Below are 14,339 nucleotides of genomic sequence, written 5' to 3'. Positions count from 1 at the left end.
ACCCTGAGCCTGCCTTCAACTAACTGTAAGGTCAGGGTGATAGCTGGCCACCAGTCAGTCCCAAACAAAGTCTCCTCCCCATATGACAACATGGCCACTCAGATAGGGGCAGGGGGACAGAGTACAGACACAACTGGCAGCGACAGGGCTTGGGGAGGCAGAGATGCCTCCGCTGCGGCATCCAGTGGCAGATCTCTGAGGCCGAGGAGCTCTGTTGCCGTCACATAAGCTTTATATCCTGGGTGCTTCATGTTTATAAAGTAGAGCAGATCCTAGGACACTGCCCTCCGCCCCCAGCCAGCCCCCGGCTACTGTCTCAAAAAAACACGGGACGTGGCCTAACACCAGTGCATTATGGGTAACTCATCTCCCGCCATTCACCAGCGTGTCTACTTTTTTTTTTTTTTTAAAGATTTATTTATTATATGTAAGTACACTGTTGCTGTCTTCAGACACTCCAGAAGAGGTCGCCAGATCTCGTTGCGGATGGTTGTGAGCCACCATGTGGTTGCTGGGATTTGAACTCTGGACCTTCGGAAGAGCAGTCGGGTGCTCTTACCCACTGAGCCATCTCACCAGCCCGCGTGTCTACTTTATATGGCACAGATTCTAACAAAACACCCGATTTAACTGCCTTCACTAAGCCTCTGGGACAGTGAAGCCTCACTGGAAAGTGCTGGAATAAACAATACGGAACGGAGGTCTTTTCTGCAGGACTTGTCACAGACTTGAATGTGGGGGTCAGTGTCACAGTAGATCCTAGGACTCATGAGTCCCATGGCAGGCCACCCAGGGAAGAGGGAACACAGACAGCAGAAGGGTTCTACTTTGGCCCCTCAGATACACTGTGTGTTACTGCAGATGTCAGAAACCCAAGGCAGGAACCCAAACAAGCCTGGGTATCTGAATGCGTTCTAACACAGCAGAAGGAGGAGTCAGGCTACCACTGCCGTCTGACTCTGAGATGCTTCTTCTCAGTGCAGAGCAACTTGGAAAGAACAGAGGTTTGCAACCTTAGCCAGGAAGAACCCATGTCTGCTGCTGCACTCACTGGCCCGCCCTGTTCTCCTGTCTCCATTGCTTATCACGCATCCAAAATACCTGCCAGCAACAGCCTGCTGCCCTGCAACCCCTGGGACCTAACACACTTGGCTCCCTAACAGGGCCGAGAACAGAGCAAGGGGTCCAGGAGTGGTCTCCTTTGCACCATCGGTAGCAAGCTATTGTCCCCAACCACCCCCCCATCCCAGTTCACAACTCCCCGAACCTCAGGATGTGACTTTATCTGGAAAGCTTCTGCAGACCGCAAGACTTCCTAGTGCTGAAGTGCCTGAGTTTGAGAGATGCTATCTCAAAACCAACAGAAAAGGGGCATTCAGCTGGGCGCAGTGGTGCATGCCTTTAATCCCACCACCCAGGTAACAGAGGTGGGTGCATCTCTTGAGCTGCAAGCCTAGCCAGGGCTCCAGGGCTACACAGTAAGATCCTGTCTCCAAAAAGGAGAGGAGGAAGACTCAAGGCCAGCCTGGGCTACATGGAGGCCAGCCTGGGATATATCTATCAGTCACTGCAGCTTCATGCCACTTCGTCGCCGTGAGTCCGTCCGGGCTATGGGACTGAAGTTTGAGATCTCTTTGTAGATGTGTTCTGTGGAAAGTAACTGCGCTTTAGGATGGGCCTGGGAGAGTTCACCCTCAGATAGTAGAGTAGAAACCAGCTCAAGGAGAAAACCCCACAGGAGATAGACAGCTACCAGGGACAGGTGTGTCTCCTTAGGCCTGGAGGGTGGGCATGCAGAGGGAAGATGGGAACATCTCTTACGTTTCCATTCGTCCACGCTGAGTTTCTCATGTTCTAAGGCATCATCAAAAGGCTGCTGGGCCTCTGTCTCCTCCTCAGGGTCCCGGAAGGGTTCAAAGAAGGGGTGAGCCAGTGCCTGAGCAGCAGTCAGACGTTTGTCCACATCCAGCTCCAGCATCTTGTCCAGCAGGTCTGCAGCTGCGGGGACAGACCACTTGGTGAGCCCCGCACCTGGTAAGCCCCGCACCTGAGTGAGCCCCGCATCTGGTGAGCCCCCGACCCTGAGTGAGCCCCGCATCTGGTGAGCCCCCGCACCTGGTGAGCCCCGCACCTGGGTGAGCCCCGCACCTGGTGAGCCCCCGCACCTGAGTGAGCCCCGCATCTGGTGAGCCCCCCACCTGGTGAGCCCCCGCACCTGGTGAGCCCCGCACCTGGGTGAGCCCCGCACCTGGTGAGCCCCCGCACCTGGTGAGCCCCTGCACCTGGTGAGCCCCCGCACCTGGTGAGCCCCGCACCTGGGTGAGCCCCGCACCTGGGTGAGCCCCGCACCTGGTGAGCCCCCCACCTGGTGAGCCCCCCACCTGGTGAGCCCCCCACCTGGTGAGCCCCCGCACCTGGTGAGCCCCTCACCTGGGTGAGCCCCGCACCTGGTGAGCCCCCGCACCTGGGTGAGCCCCGCACCTGGTGAGCCCCCGCACCTGGCATGGGACAGATGGCTGCTGGAAAGGGCTGCAAGCACTATGGGGATCGCAGCCAGGACTCACCTTGCGGGCTGGCGCGTGGGAAGAGCTGTGTGAAATCCTTCTTGGGGCTCTGGGGCAGGGACTGAATATAGGATTTGGCCTGGAAGACAGAAAAATATGGAATGTCTTCAGGTTCTGGCCTTAGGGGAGAAAGTATGGCTTCCCTGTCAAAAATCCAGGATAAGATGAGGAAAAGAGGGTCTGCCAGGGCAGAGGGAGCCCATAGGAAGGTGCCAGTCAGAGCCAGTCAGAGCCACTCACCGCCTTGTCTTTCAGCTTCTGCACGAACTCAGCACCTGGCACCCCAGTCACTTTCAGGATCTGGGTCAGCTGGTCCAGGTCTTGGCAGCCAGTTAAGGCACAGCCTTGCTCTCTGCGGTGTTCTGAGCGCGCCCGCCCTGCCTCCAGCCTGGCCCTAGCCAGCCTGGCAGACACTCCTGGCTCTAGCCCCACCTAACCACAGCAGGCTCTTGGCACGGTTGGAGCAGGTCCCTGGAGGGCTTCCCGACAGACAGCCCAGGTCAGAAGGAGGCTACTTAGACCCACGCCGCCAAATTCCCCTCCCCTGTTCCCTCTTCATTCTGAACTGAGTGGGCTGCCCCTGCCTGGCTCATGAGGGTTCCCTAGCAGGGTGGGGGCAGAATGGACTCATTATCTTTTGATTATCTGCATTTCAAACTGCTCCAGGGACTGGAGCGTGCTTGATGCTTTTCCAGAGGACCCAAGTTCAGTTCCTATGCCCCCAGTGCTTTAAAAAATAAATAAATAAAACAAAAAACCCTGTGACTCCTGCTCCAGGGAATCTGGTGCCCTCTTCTGACCTCTCAGAGCACCTGCACCCACACCATACACACAGACATAAACATAAATAAAAATATATCTTTAAAACCATTCTAGGGGCTGGGCCTCCAGAGGATAGAGTGCTTGCCTAGCAAGCATGAAACCCTGGGTTCTATCCTGGCATAGTGACACATGTTTGTGACCCCAGCACTTGGGAGGTGGCAGGAAGAAAGGGAGCAGTTCAAGGTCATCTTTGGCTACGTCATGAGCTTGAGGTGCTCTCTGGGACACACACAGGAGACCCCATTTCACAATGAAACTCGCTAAGTCAGGTGTGGCGGTGCACACCTTTAACCCTAGCATTCAGGAGGCAGAGATGAGCTTGAACTACATCACAAGTTCTAGGCCAGTCAGGACTACTGTCTGAAAAATAAAACTACTTATAATGAATAATTCTTCAAGGATACAGTCCTTGCCCTTGAAGAGTGTCTTTCCGGTCAGCATTTCTGCCATGATGCAACCAACAGACCAGATGTCCACTGGAAGGAAAGAGAAGTGTTGTCTGGACTGTCCGGTGACCTCCAGTGTGGGTCACCAGGGCTGCCAGGGCAGCCAAGCACTGACCTGTCTGGTTGTAATGCATCCAGCTGAGGATCACCTCGGGGGCCCGGTACCAGCGGGTCACCACATAGCCCGTCATCTCAGTGTCCGTGGGGCGGGCCAGCCCAAAGTCCAGGATCTATGGCTCAAGGGACACAGGGATAACAAGCTGTCTGAGGAAAGGGGTTCTGAGGGACAGAGCCTACCTCCCACAATTCCATCCACCTCCCCATCCTTGGTGGGCCTGCTGTGACCCACCTTCAGCTCACAGTCTTCATTCACGGCCAGGTTGCCCGGCTTCAGGTCCTGGGAGGGGACGACGGAGAGGGAACATCAGACTAAAGCAGAGCCAGCAGGTGGTCTCAGATCTGTCATACATGCACACATACACACACACACAAAACACACAGAGGAGCGCATACATACACACACAAACAAGTGCATACACATACACACACACAAGTACATACACACACACACACACACGAGTGCATACACACATGAGTGCATACACACATGCACACACACAAGTGCATACACATAAACACACATGTACACACACACACACATCCTTCACTACACTGCGACAGCAGCTGGGCCGGCTCACTTCTCTTTCAGGCCTCAGTTTCCTCATCTGTAAAATGACATTGGGCTACACATTTTTTTCCACCATGTTCCTGTCCTTAGAGCCTGAAGTGCCAGCTAGGGGTTTGGGGGCAGCACACACGCACGCGCCCACGCACACACACACACACACACACACCTACAATCACAAGCGTCTCCCCAACTTCTCAACATAGCAATTCTCTCAACATTCTACATCAGCCCTCTCACGGCTGAAACACTCACAGCCTGTCTCCTGAGAACTGTCACTCCCAATCCCTTGGCCACCAGAGTACCCTGTTCCTACCCCAAAATTCATTCCCCGGAACCATGATAGAGAAAGCACTCACCCTGTGGACGATGCCAGCGGAGTGGATGTACTGAAAGTGAAAAAGAGAGAGAGGGGGAGAGACAGAGAGAGAGAGAGAGAGAGAGAGAGAGAGAGAGAGAGAGAGAGAGATGAATCAGAGACGCCAGCTTCCACACCAGCATAGAGAACCCTCCTCTGCCCCACTGCAGCAGGCTGGCTCTCAACACGGAAGTTGCCTTGGCTACCATGTAGGCTCCACCCACCTTTAGACCTTTGAGCATCTGGTACACCAAGTACTGGACCTTATCCTCGCTGAATTCCATCCCCATGATCTTCTGTAGGTCTGTCTGCATGAAGGGCATCACCAGATAGCTGGAAGGCAGGAGGGTTTTTTAGCATAGTTCCCAGCCTCCCACAGGCCAGGTGTGACCTCAGAGAGGTCAGGGGTGGGGTGGGGACAGAAGGCAGGCACAACAGGAACCTTGAAGACAACACCAGGCAAGAAGGCAGAAGACGACTCAGATGTGATAGTTCATGCCTGTAATCCCAGCACTTAGAGATTGCAACGTGTTAAACCCAGCCTGGGTTACATAGTGAGTCCCGGGGCTGGAGAGATGGGTCAGCTGACACAGTGCTCAGATGCATGAGGAGGTCTGGAGTTCAAGCCTTAGCACCCACTTATAAAAGCTGGGTGTATTGGAGTTCAGTTGTAACCACAGTGCTGGTAGGGAGGAGACAGGAGGATCCCCAGGGCTCATTAGACAGCAAGCCTAGTTTAGTTGGCAAGTCAGTGAGAGGCCTTGGAAGGGGACTAAGAGAAGGCTTTGATCTTTCAGAGGACTCTGGTTCAGTTCTGAGCATCCAAATCTTGAGGCTCACCTGTAACTCCAGTTCCAGAGGATCTGGCGCCCTCTGCTGGCTGCTGTGGGCACTGCATACATATGGTGCACAAAACTCATGCAGGGACACACACACACACACACACACACAACTACAATCATAAGAAAAACAAACAAGGTAGATAGCACTTAAGGAATAACAACATCAAAGGTTGGCCTCTGACCTCCAGATAAATGCACATATAAGCACACATTTGTAAATAGGACATAGGGAAGACAGGAGTTGAAGCCTCAGCACCCACATACAATGTACACATAGCTGCATACACATATGCAGCTCCCTACATATGAATACAATAATACACAAAACAAAGAGGATACATGAAAAATGAGCAGTTCCCAGCCTGGGCTCCTGCAATGACGGCCACAGCAACCTGGTTGGCCGAGCTCAGGGTGAACAGCCGACTAGGGCACACTCGGTATCAGCACACGCCTGCGTTCATACAAAGGTACCCTGGCTCTGCCCTCCTCACATAGCTGACCAGCAGCGAGCCCACAGCATCTGCTAGCATTCCTACCTCTATCCAAAAGTTTCTCCTGCAGAGGGTCACGCCCACCCCAGCTGGCTCTGCTAACTATAAAACAGACGCCCTGCCAGGAAGGAAGCAGGAAACAATGTTCAGACGGTGGAGAAGAAGGGACCCGAGCTATTAGGTTCTCAAGTGAAACAGGTCAGGGTCAGCAACCGGGCAGTGTGACTCAAGGTGGTAAGAGCAAAGTTAAAGACAAAAAGTAAAAATAATAATAATAATTAAAAAAATTTAAAAACAAAGACAAAAAAGTAATAGACTATAAAAGGTGTGTGTTGTGCCCTCACACACGTGCACACAGACATGTGCACACACAGACACATGCATGCACACGTGCACACACTCTCTCTCTCTCTCACACACACACACACACACACACACACACTTGCATGTGCACAGGCACACATTTTTCCCCTTTATTTTGAGACAGGGCCTCATCATGTAGCCCTGCCTGGCCTGGAACATGTACACAAGGCTGGCCTCGAACCCACAGGGCTCCACCTGCCTCTTGAGCGCTGGGATTACATGTTTATACTGCCTTGCTGTGGACTTTGCCTCAGAAAGCTGTTGCTGGACACTGGAAGAATCACTCAGCTTTTAAGAGCACCTGCTAGTCTTCCTAGAGAACCCAAGTTCAATTCCCAGCAGCCCCATCAGGCAACTCACAACTGTCTTTGATTTCAGGGGCTCCTTCAAGCATGTGCCCATGCCAACACACAAACATATGTGTGTGTTGTATACATATATATGTATACATATATATGTGTGTGTATGCATGTATATGTATATATGTGTATATGTATATATATATGTATATGTACATATGTGTGAGAGTGTGTGTATGTATATGTACATGTATGTGTGCATGTGTGTATGTGTAATATATAATATATATGTGATATATATATGTATATAAAAATTAATATACAGTTTACCTCACTTTCTCCACCACCTTCATACACTGCCTCTCACAACCTAGTCATGGTACCTGCGTCTGTCCTAATCTGTTGGGCTCAAGGTCACAGTCACCACCTCAAGAACAGTGCCTCCTCCTGTGTGCCCTTCTGCTGAGTGTCAGCTCCCTCCCAGGTGCCTGCCAGCCCTCCTCTCTCTCCGGTTCTCACCTGCTCACCCTTCCTGCCTTCTCACAGATGTGCGCTCTGGACCAACATCCTTGTATCTCGTCTTACCATGTCTAGTCCCCAGGGTTTAAGCCATCACCCATGGAGAGGATAGTAGCCTGGTCTACATCCATGTTCCCTCCTCCTGTGATTTCACAGGCTCTGGAAGAGTCAAGGACCCAAGGTCAAGTTCACTATCTCTTCCTTGAGGTCTCTTCTTCCTCCTTAGATTCCAGGCAGGGATTGGGACTCCTAGTCACCTGTCCCAACCACCCTCAGCCACCATGTCCAAACAGATGACATAGCTCTGTCAGCTTGGCTTGAGTGGGCCTCAGATCTGCCCTGGGGACCCCACACTATAACTCAGATCAAGGTGTGTGTGTGGGGGGGGGCTCTCAGCACTTGTTTCTTCCCAGGGGCTTCCTGCTCTTTTCTCAGAACTGCTGGCCATGCCCTCCAAATCTGACAGACGGTATCAGCACTCTGCTTAAGGTTTCCACTCTTGCCGGGCGGGTGGCGCACACCTTTAATCCCAGCTCTTAGGAGGCAGAGGCAGGCGGATTTCTGAGTTCGAAGCCAGCCTGGTCTGCAGAGTGAGTTCCAGGACAGCCAGGGCTACAAAGAGAAACCCTGTCTGGAAAAAAAACAAAACAAAACACCTTCCACTCTTAGTGGGCTGGGGACATAGCGAGGCTGGTAGAGCTCTTGCCAAGCATGCACAAAACCCGGAGATCGAGTCCCAGCACCAGTGCCTGGAATCCGAGCTCTTGAGAATCAGAGGCAGGAGGATCAGAAGTTCAAGGGCAATCCTTGGCTACATAGGTAGTTGGGGGCCAGCCTGGGCTACAGGAGAGGTCCAATTTAAACACACAAGGCACCAAAACACTCCCACAGCCTCTGTGGCATTGACTAGGATGTGAAGCCTGGCAGAAGCTGCCACTGACACCCGGAATTCTCAGGAGCATCCAAACACTCATCCTTGCCCAGGCACCTGCCAGCAAAACCCGACACTTTGACACTTTGTAACAGCCAAACCCATCAGCCAGATTGTCCGGGCTATCTGATCCTCACTTCCTTCTAGGGGAAAAAAACCCTCTAGGTATCATGAGGTCCAAAGTCACTCCTGGCCACCAGGAGTGGGTGAGGAGAATCAGTACACACCCTGTGAGGGCCAGCAGCTCTTCCTGGTGCCAGGGTCTGATAACAAGGGTAGGAGCTGTATAGACAGCTCTGGGGGGCCAGGTACCCTACAGCCCTTCCACCCACAGCCGAGGGACCTCTCCAGGGAGGATCTCAATGTAAAAGCAGAGGCATAAGAACTGCTAGATTGGCGGCGGGGGGGGGGGGACCCTTTTCTGCGCGGAAGCTACCCTGCCCCAAAGTATTCCCAAGCCAGCCTTAAGATCTGCCAACACCCCAATCCCAATCCAGCCCGACTCACAAATCATGGAAGTTCCGAAGGGAAGACGCAGGGGTGAAGACATCAAGAAGCCCAATGACCTGGAGAGAGGCCACCAGTGAGGCTGCACTGCCAACGCCATTCTTCCCTATCCTGGGGGGTCTCAGCCACCCAGGGCCACCATCCAGGTCACCCTCTGCTACGGAAGGTGGCCCCAGCTGGCATGGGAACAGTTTGGGGGCCCAGGCAGAAGAGGACATTTGCCGGGGTTGGAGAGATGGCTGAGAACAAGATGGTTTGATCCCAAATTTGGGGTTTGGGGTGAACAGTCCCACTTGTAACTAACAAATCTTGAGGGTCAAGGGGGGAAGAGGAAAGAAGGATGAGAACTCCAGGTTCTTGGGACTCTGGACCTCAGCTCTAGCCTTGGACCCGGGTCTCTAGCCACATCTGTCAGTCTGTCCAGAGCTAGAGGCAAGCCCCCTCCACCTCACAGCTGGAGGCCACTGAGGAGAGGTTATCTGAAAGGATTCGGGTTCATGATGTACAAGGCTCTATTTGAAATGGACCCTAGCCCTTCTGCCTGGCCCAGAGCTGGGTCACGGGGTCTGTTTCCATCAGACAGGATGGTCAAATGGTCAGGCACCAGGCTCTGCCTCCCGCCCCTTCCAACCTCAGCTCTGCCGCTGCAGAACCCGGGAAACCTTTCCGTGCCTTGGCATGTGTTACGGAGAGGATTATAAAAGTTAGCCAGCCCCCACCCCCGCATGCATTAAATACTCAGTATTTATTGTTAGACTTAGAGTGGCCAGAACGGAGGCAGCTTTAGCTCAAGTGCCCAGGCTCATCGGACTGGAGTCCTCACAGAACCAATCGCGAAGCTCCCCTGTGCCTACTTCCTCCTCACAATCAAGAAAAGGTTGTGTGTTTTCTGGGAAGCGAGCTGGGCAGGCCCTGGCATCTTCTCATTGGGCTCTCCTTAGAGTGCTGAGAAACCAGGGTGGAGCAGAGGAAGTTCCTTCTCCTGGCCCTGCGCACACGACCCTGGGCAGGCCCCTCCTGGGCCCCCTCTCCCTGCCCTCCAATCCCCAGCACATCCACACCCTGAGGCAGCCTACGTTCTCATGGTGCATGTGCTTCAGGAGCAGAAGCTCGCGGTAGGCGCGCTTGGCAAAGATCTCGGACTGGAAGGGCCGGCTCAGCTTCTTGATGGCCACCTTCTCCCCTGTCCGCTTGTCGATGGCCGAGCTGCGGGGTCACAGGCAGGTGAGGGGGAGGGGCGGCGCAAAGGGCCTAAACTGGGGATCCCTCCCGCCCTGTCCTAGGACACCCCCATTCTGTGCTCCCCAGGTTGGCCGGAGACCAGCAAAGTGTGTGTGTGTGTGTGTGTGTGTGTGTGTGTGTAGGAGGCGACGTCAAGGAAGGGGCGGCAGAGCAGGGACAGAAGCAGTTCTTGCTGACAGGATGCAGAGCAGGCCGGGAGTCCCTGCTCTGCGATTTGGCAAGTTCCCCTCTTGGGGCCTCATCTGCAACCGCAGGGATCTGCCCCACGAACTCCGAGATCCCTTTTAAAAAGTTACAGCCTTGGAGAACCAGATTTGCCAGCGACTCAACCCACAGGGGCCCCACTGCCACCGGGCTCACCCGGGGAGGCTGCTTAGGGGTGGCCCGTGGCTCCTCTGATTCCTGGGGTCCCCGGGTCTCACCACACCGCTCCATAGGCCCCGCTGCCGACGTGCGCCGGCGCCAGGTAGGTCTTGGGTAGCTCCCAGGCAGTCTTGTTGATGTCCTGCTTGTAGAAGCCCCTTTTCCGAGTGAGGCTCATCCCGGACCCCGTGGTGGCGGTCCTGCGAGGAGGTTGCGGTGGCTGCCCGCGGGCTCCCGGCCCGGGTGTCCCGCCGCGGTCCCCTCCCGCCCCGCGCCCGCTCCTCCCCCCTGGGGCGGCGCACCTGCCGCCTCGCCCAGGTACGTTCCCGCCCCGGCCCGCCCACCGCTCGCCCGCGCTCCGGACTCCGCCCATCACCGGCGAACGCCCCAGGCCCCACCAGCCACCTGCTGCAGGTGCCCAAGGAGGAGGGGGGTGCCCTGCGGGAAGGGGGTGCCTGCGAGGCTGCCTAGATCCCTCCAGTCCTGAAGGAAGAGTTGGGAATGGGGTTTAGGGCGGGGGCGGAGGGGGGTGCCTCGACTTGTTGCTAGTTTGGCTAGTTTGAGAAATATACCCTTCACATGTAAGGCGTGGTGGCTCAGGTCTGTACTCAACACAGGAGGTAGAGGCAGAGGCAGGAGACTTGCTATGATTTTGAGTCCAGTTCAGTACATAGTTCAATGCCAGACTAGGTGAGACCCTGAGGAAGAAGGGAGAGGAGAGACTAGAGAGGAGAGATACGGAGAATGAACGGAGAAGGAAGAGAGGGATAGAAGGAAGGAGAGAGATATAGAGAGGGTGGGAAGAGAGGGGAGAAGAAGGGAGGAAGGGAGGGAGGGAGGAAGGAAGGAAGGAAGGAAGGAAGGAAGGAAGGAAGGAAGGAAGGAAGGAAGGATAGAGAAATAACGTCATCCTTGACTACGCAGTAAACTGGAGACCAGCATAGGTTACATAGGGAGACCCCACAGAAAAATGGAGAGGTTGTTCAGCAGGTTAGAGGCTGCACCGCTCTTGAAGATGACCTGAGTTTGGCTTCCAGGACCGATGTCATCCTGCACATAGTTAAACAAAACAAGTAAACAAATAAATAAAAAAAAAACAGGCATTGTGGTGCACACGCCTTTAATCCCAGCACTTGGGAGGCAGAGGCAGGTGGATTTCTGAGTTCGAGGCCAGCCTGGTCTACAGAGTGAGTGCCAGGACAGCCAGAGCTACACAGAGAAACGCTGTCTCAATACCCCTCCTCCCAGAAAACACTCCGGAAATCCCCAAACAACAACAACAACACAAGAACCCTACAATTCATGGAGTTCTACATGAGCTCCTGTGACCCCAGGATTCTTTTCAGTAAGTAGGACTCTCAGATCCTAAGGCTCAGCGACTGACCAGGGCTCAGACTCTATTCCTCTTCCCCATTTTTCTGAAATAAACTCCAGGCATCCAATCGTTCTTCTCATGAGAGGTTTGCTGTCTTACACCCAGAGTCGATGGCTGCTAATTCTACAGTCCCGAGTTCACAAAGATTTAAACATCCACCGGAATTTGTTTGATATTGGTGGTGATGGTTTGGTTTGGTTTTTAGCTTTTTTAAGATTAATTTATTTTATGTATATGAGTACACTGTAGCTGTCTTCAGACACACCAGAAGAGGGCATTGGATCCCATTACAGATGGTTGTGAGCCACTATGTGGTTGCTGGGAATTGAACTCAGGGCTTCTGGAAGAGCAGACAGTGCTCTTAACCACTGAGCCGTCTCTCCAGCCGGTGGTGATGTTTTTTGTTGTTGTTGTTTTCTCAAGCAGGGTTTCTCTGTGTAGCCCTGGCTGTCCTGGAACTCACTTTGTAGACCAGGCTGGCCTCGAACTCAGAAATCTGCCTGCCTCTGCCTCTGCTGGGATTAAAGGCATATGCCACCAAGCCCGGCTGGTGATGTTTTTTAAGACAGTATCTCACTATGTACCTTAGCTGGCCTGGGACTTTCTATGTAGACTGGGCTGATCTTTAACTCATAGATATTCCCCTGATTCTGCCTCCAGTGTCTAATTCTGAGTATAGATCTTTGCTTGATTTCTAAGGCCACATGAATGGCGTTGTCTTGGGTGGTCCCAGGGAGACTTTGTTCTCAATTTCAGTCATGCATGCCCTGGGAACATGTCCCACCCTCTCTGGCTTCTCTGTGAAAGGTAAGGGAGCCAGCTTGCTTCATTGGTCAGAGGACAGAGGCTTACAAGAGAGCCATGTGCTAGCTGGGAGACCCATCAAGCTGTCTGTAGACCCCAAACACAGCCACACGGTCTGCCCACCACTGGGGAGAACAACCCCACAGACATGTTGTGGGCAAGGCATCTGTGTTACTCATCTTAAGAACATATCAAAGAATGTCTAAGAATGACCGAGTCAGCCCATTGGGTATGAAAAATTATCTAATAAACATACGTGCTTGCCATGTGCCAACCATTAGTGTGTTTTGCATATTCCACTCCAGGGCAGAAGGCCAGTGAGTCAGGCTGAGCACCCTTGCCAGAGAGGTGACAAACAGACACAGAGGGCTTAAGTAATTAGCTAAAGGTCACAAGGCTGGAGACAGGCAGAGTGGGGTAAGGAAGCTGGCATGGGAGTCCCTGGAACAATGGTTTAATGGTGTCTCCAAATCAGTTGGAATCATGCTAAGGATGTGACTTCTCAGTCCAGCCCGTTTCCTGCTCCATCTTTCTACTGGTCCCAAGACCCCATGGGAAGACAGAGGAGGGGCAGACAGTAGGCGTTTGAGACCCTTTGGGTTGATGGTTCTGGATGAAGGAGCCATGCTTCTGGAAGCCAGACTCTATGGCTGGTCATGGGCTACTGAGAGTTAGCCCTGAGCGATGCGCTCTCCTGGCTTGAGAGGAGAAAGAGGGCTAGAGTCTCTGCAGCGTGGGAGAGCTGAACTCAGAAAGGTAAGGAGCCCAGGAGAGCCACCCCCTCGCACAGCACAGCTGGCCACTCTCGGCTCCTCTTGAGCAAGGGTCAGGAAATGACTCGGACCTTAGACTCAGCTGGCAATGACCCTCACCTTGGGCCTTGCTGGGCTTGGGTTGACTCAGTGGCCTGGCAGCCTGGGAGGGAGCTGCCTTCAATCCAGTGAGCGGAGTCACTGGAGGCAGAGGGGGAGGAGGAGGGAGGGAAGGAAGGAAGGAAACAGAGGAAGAAGGAGTCACCAAGGGCATCATGGGTAGCTGGGTATTTTCTCCCTAGCTCTAAAGACTTCAGTCCCTCTCCCTCTGAGACACAAAAGACTTTGAAAGGAAACCTGTATCCTCAGCTCTGGCACAGCCCTCTATGTGACTTTAGACCAAAGTCCCAGCACATCGGAGCCTGTGTGTCTTTGTAAACCGAGGTGACACATAGGCGCAGGTAGACGTTCCTTTCCTGTGAAGTTATGTCCAGACAAACGTACCTTTCCCTCCTGCATTTGAAAATATTTAAAATTTTATTTATTTTATTGGTTATTTTATTTATTTACATTTCAAATGTTGTACCCCCTTTCCTGGTTTCCCCTCTGCAAACCCCCTATCTCATCTCCCCTCGCCTCTATTTTAAACTTTTTTTTTTTTTTTTTTTTCTGAGACAGAGTTTCTCTGTGTAGTCCTGGCTGTCCTGGCACTCACTTTGTAGACCAGGCTGGCCTCGAACTCAGAAATCCACCTGCCTCTGCCTCCCAAGTGCTGGGATTAAAGGCGTGCGCCACCACGCCTGGTTTATTTGGGCTTTTTATATTAACATTCAGGGTAATGAGATTCATTATGGTATTTCATACATAGTATGTTGTTATTGGTTCTCCCCATCCCACACCCTTCTGTGTGCCCTCTCCCTCCCCCCTGTGGGTCTCCCCTCTCCCACAGACCCCTCTACCTTCCTGCCAAAGTGTT

General features: G+C 53.3%; 1 protein-coding gene across 1 annotated transcript; it reads right to left on the bottom strand.

Moving 5' to 3' along the window:
* Nucleotides 1-1,379: 1,379 nt before the first annotated feature.
* Mapk13 (mitogen-activated protein kinase 13) lies at nucleotides 1,380-10,697 on the bottom strand. Its single transcript, XM_021186259.1, has 12 exons — nucleotides 10,492-10,697; nucleotides 9,904-10,033; nucleotides 8,828-8,886; nucleotides 5,100-5,208; nucleotides 4,877-4,906; nucleotides 4,182-4,229; nucleotides 3,948-4,062; nucleotides 3,791-3,862; nucleotides 2,805-2,884; nucleotides 2,565-2,643; nucleotides 1,822-1,998; nucleotides 1,380-1,647 (listed from the first exon to the last, which is right to left on the bottom strand). Exons 1-12 carry the CDS (start codon nucleotides 10,608-10,610, stop codon nucleotides 1,565-1,567), a joined length of 1,101 nt encoding a protein of 366 aa, XP_021041918.1. The 5' UTR covers nucleotides 10,611-10,697; the 3' UTR covers nucleotides 1,380-1,564.
* Nucleotides 10,698-14,339: the final 3,642 nt, after the last annotated feature.

This window comes from Mus caroli, chromosome 17 (genome assembly GCF_900094665.2).
Source record: "Mus caroli chromosome 17, CAROLI_EIJ_v1.1, whole genome shotgun sequence".
NCBI lineage: Eukaryota > Metazoa > Chordata > Mammalia > Rodentia > Muridae > Mus > Mus caroli.
Note: the sequence above shows the minus strand (reverse complement) of the source record. Positions and strands in the feature narration are given on the sequence as shown.

Bases quoted from the DNA above. Each gene is read 5' to 3' on its own strand.
- Mapk13 (XM_021186259.1), bottom strand. From the start codon at position 10,610: ATGAGCCTCACTCGGAAAAGGGGCTTCTACAAGCAGGACATCAACAAG. The intron at 8,887-9,903 runs GTAGGCTGCCTC...GCCTCTCTCCAG, and splicing joins AGCACATGCACCATGAGAAC to GTCATTGGGCTTCTTGATGT. The intron at 3,863-3,947 runs GTCAGTGCTTGG...CTTTCCTTCCAG, and splicing joins GATGCATTACAACCAGACAG to TGGACATCTGGTCTGTTGGT.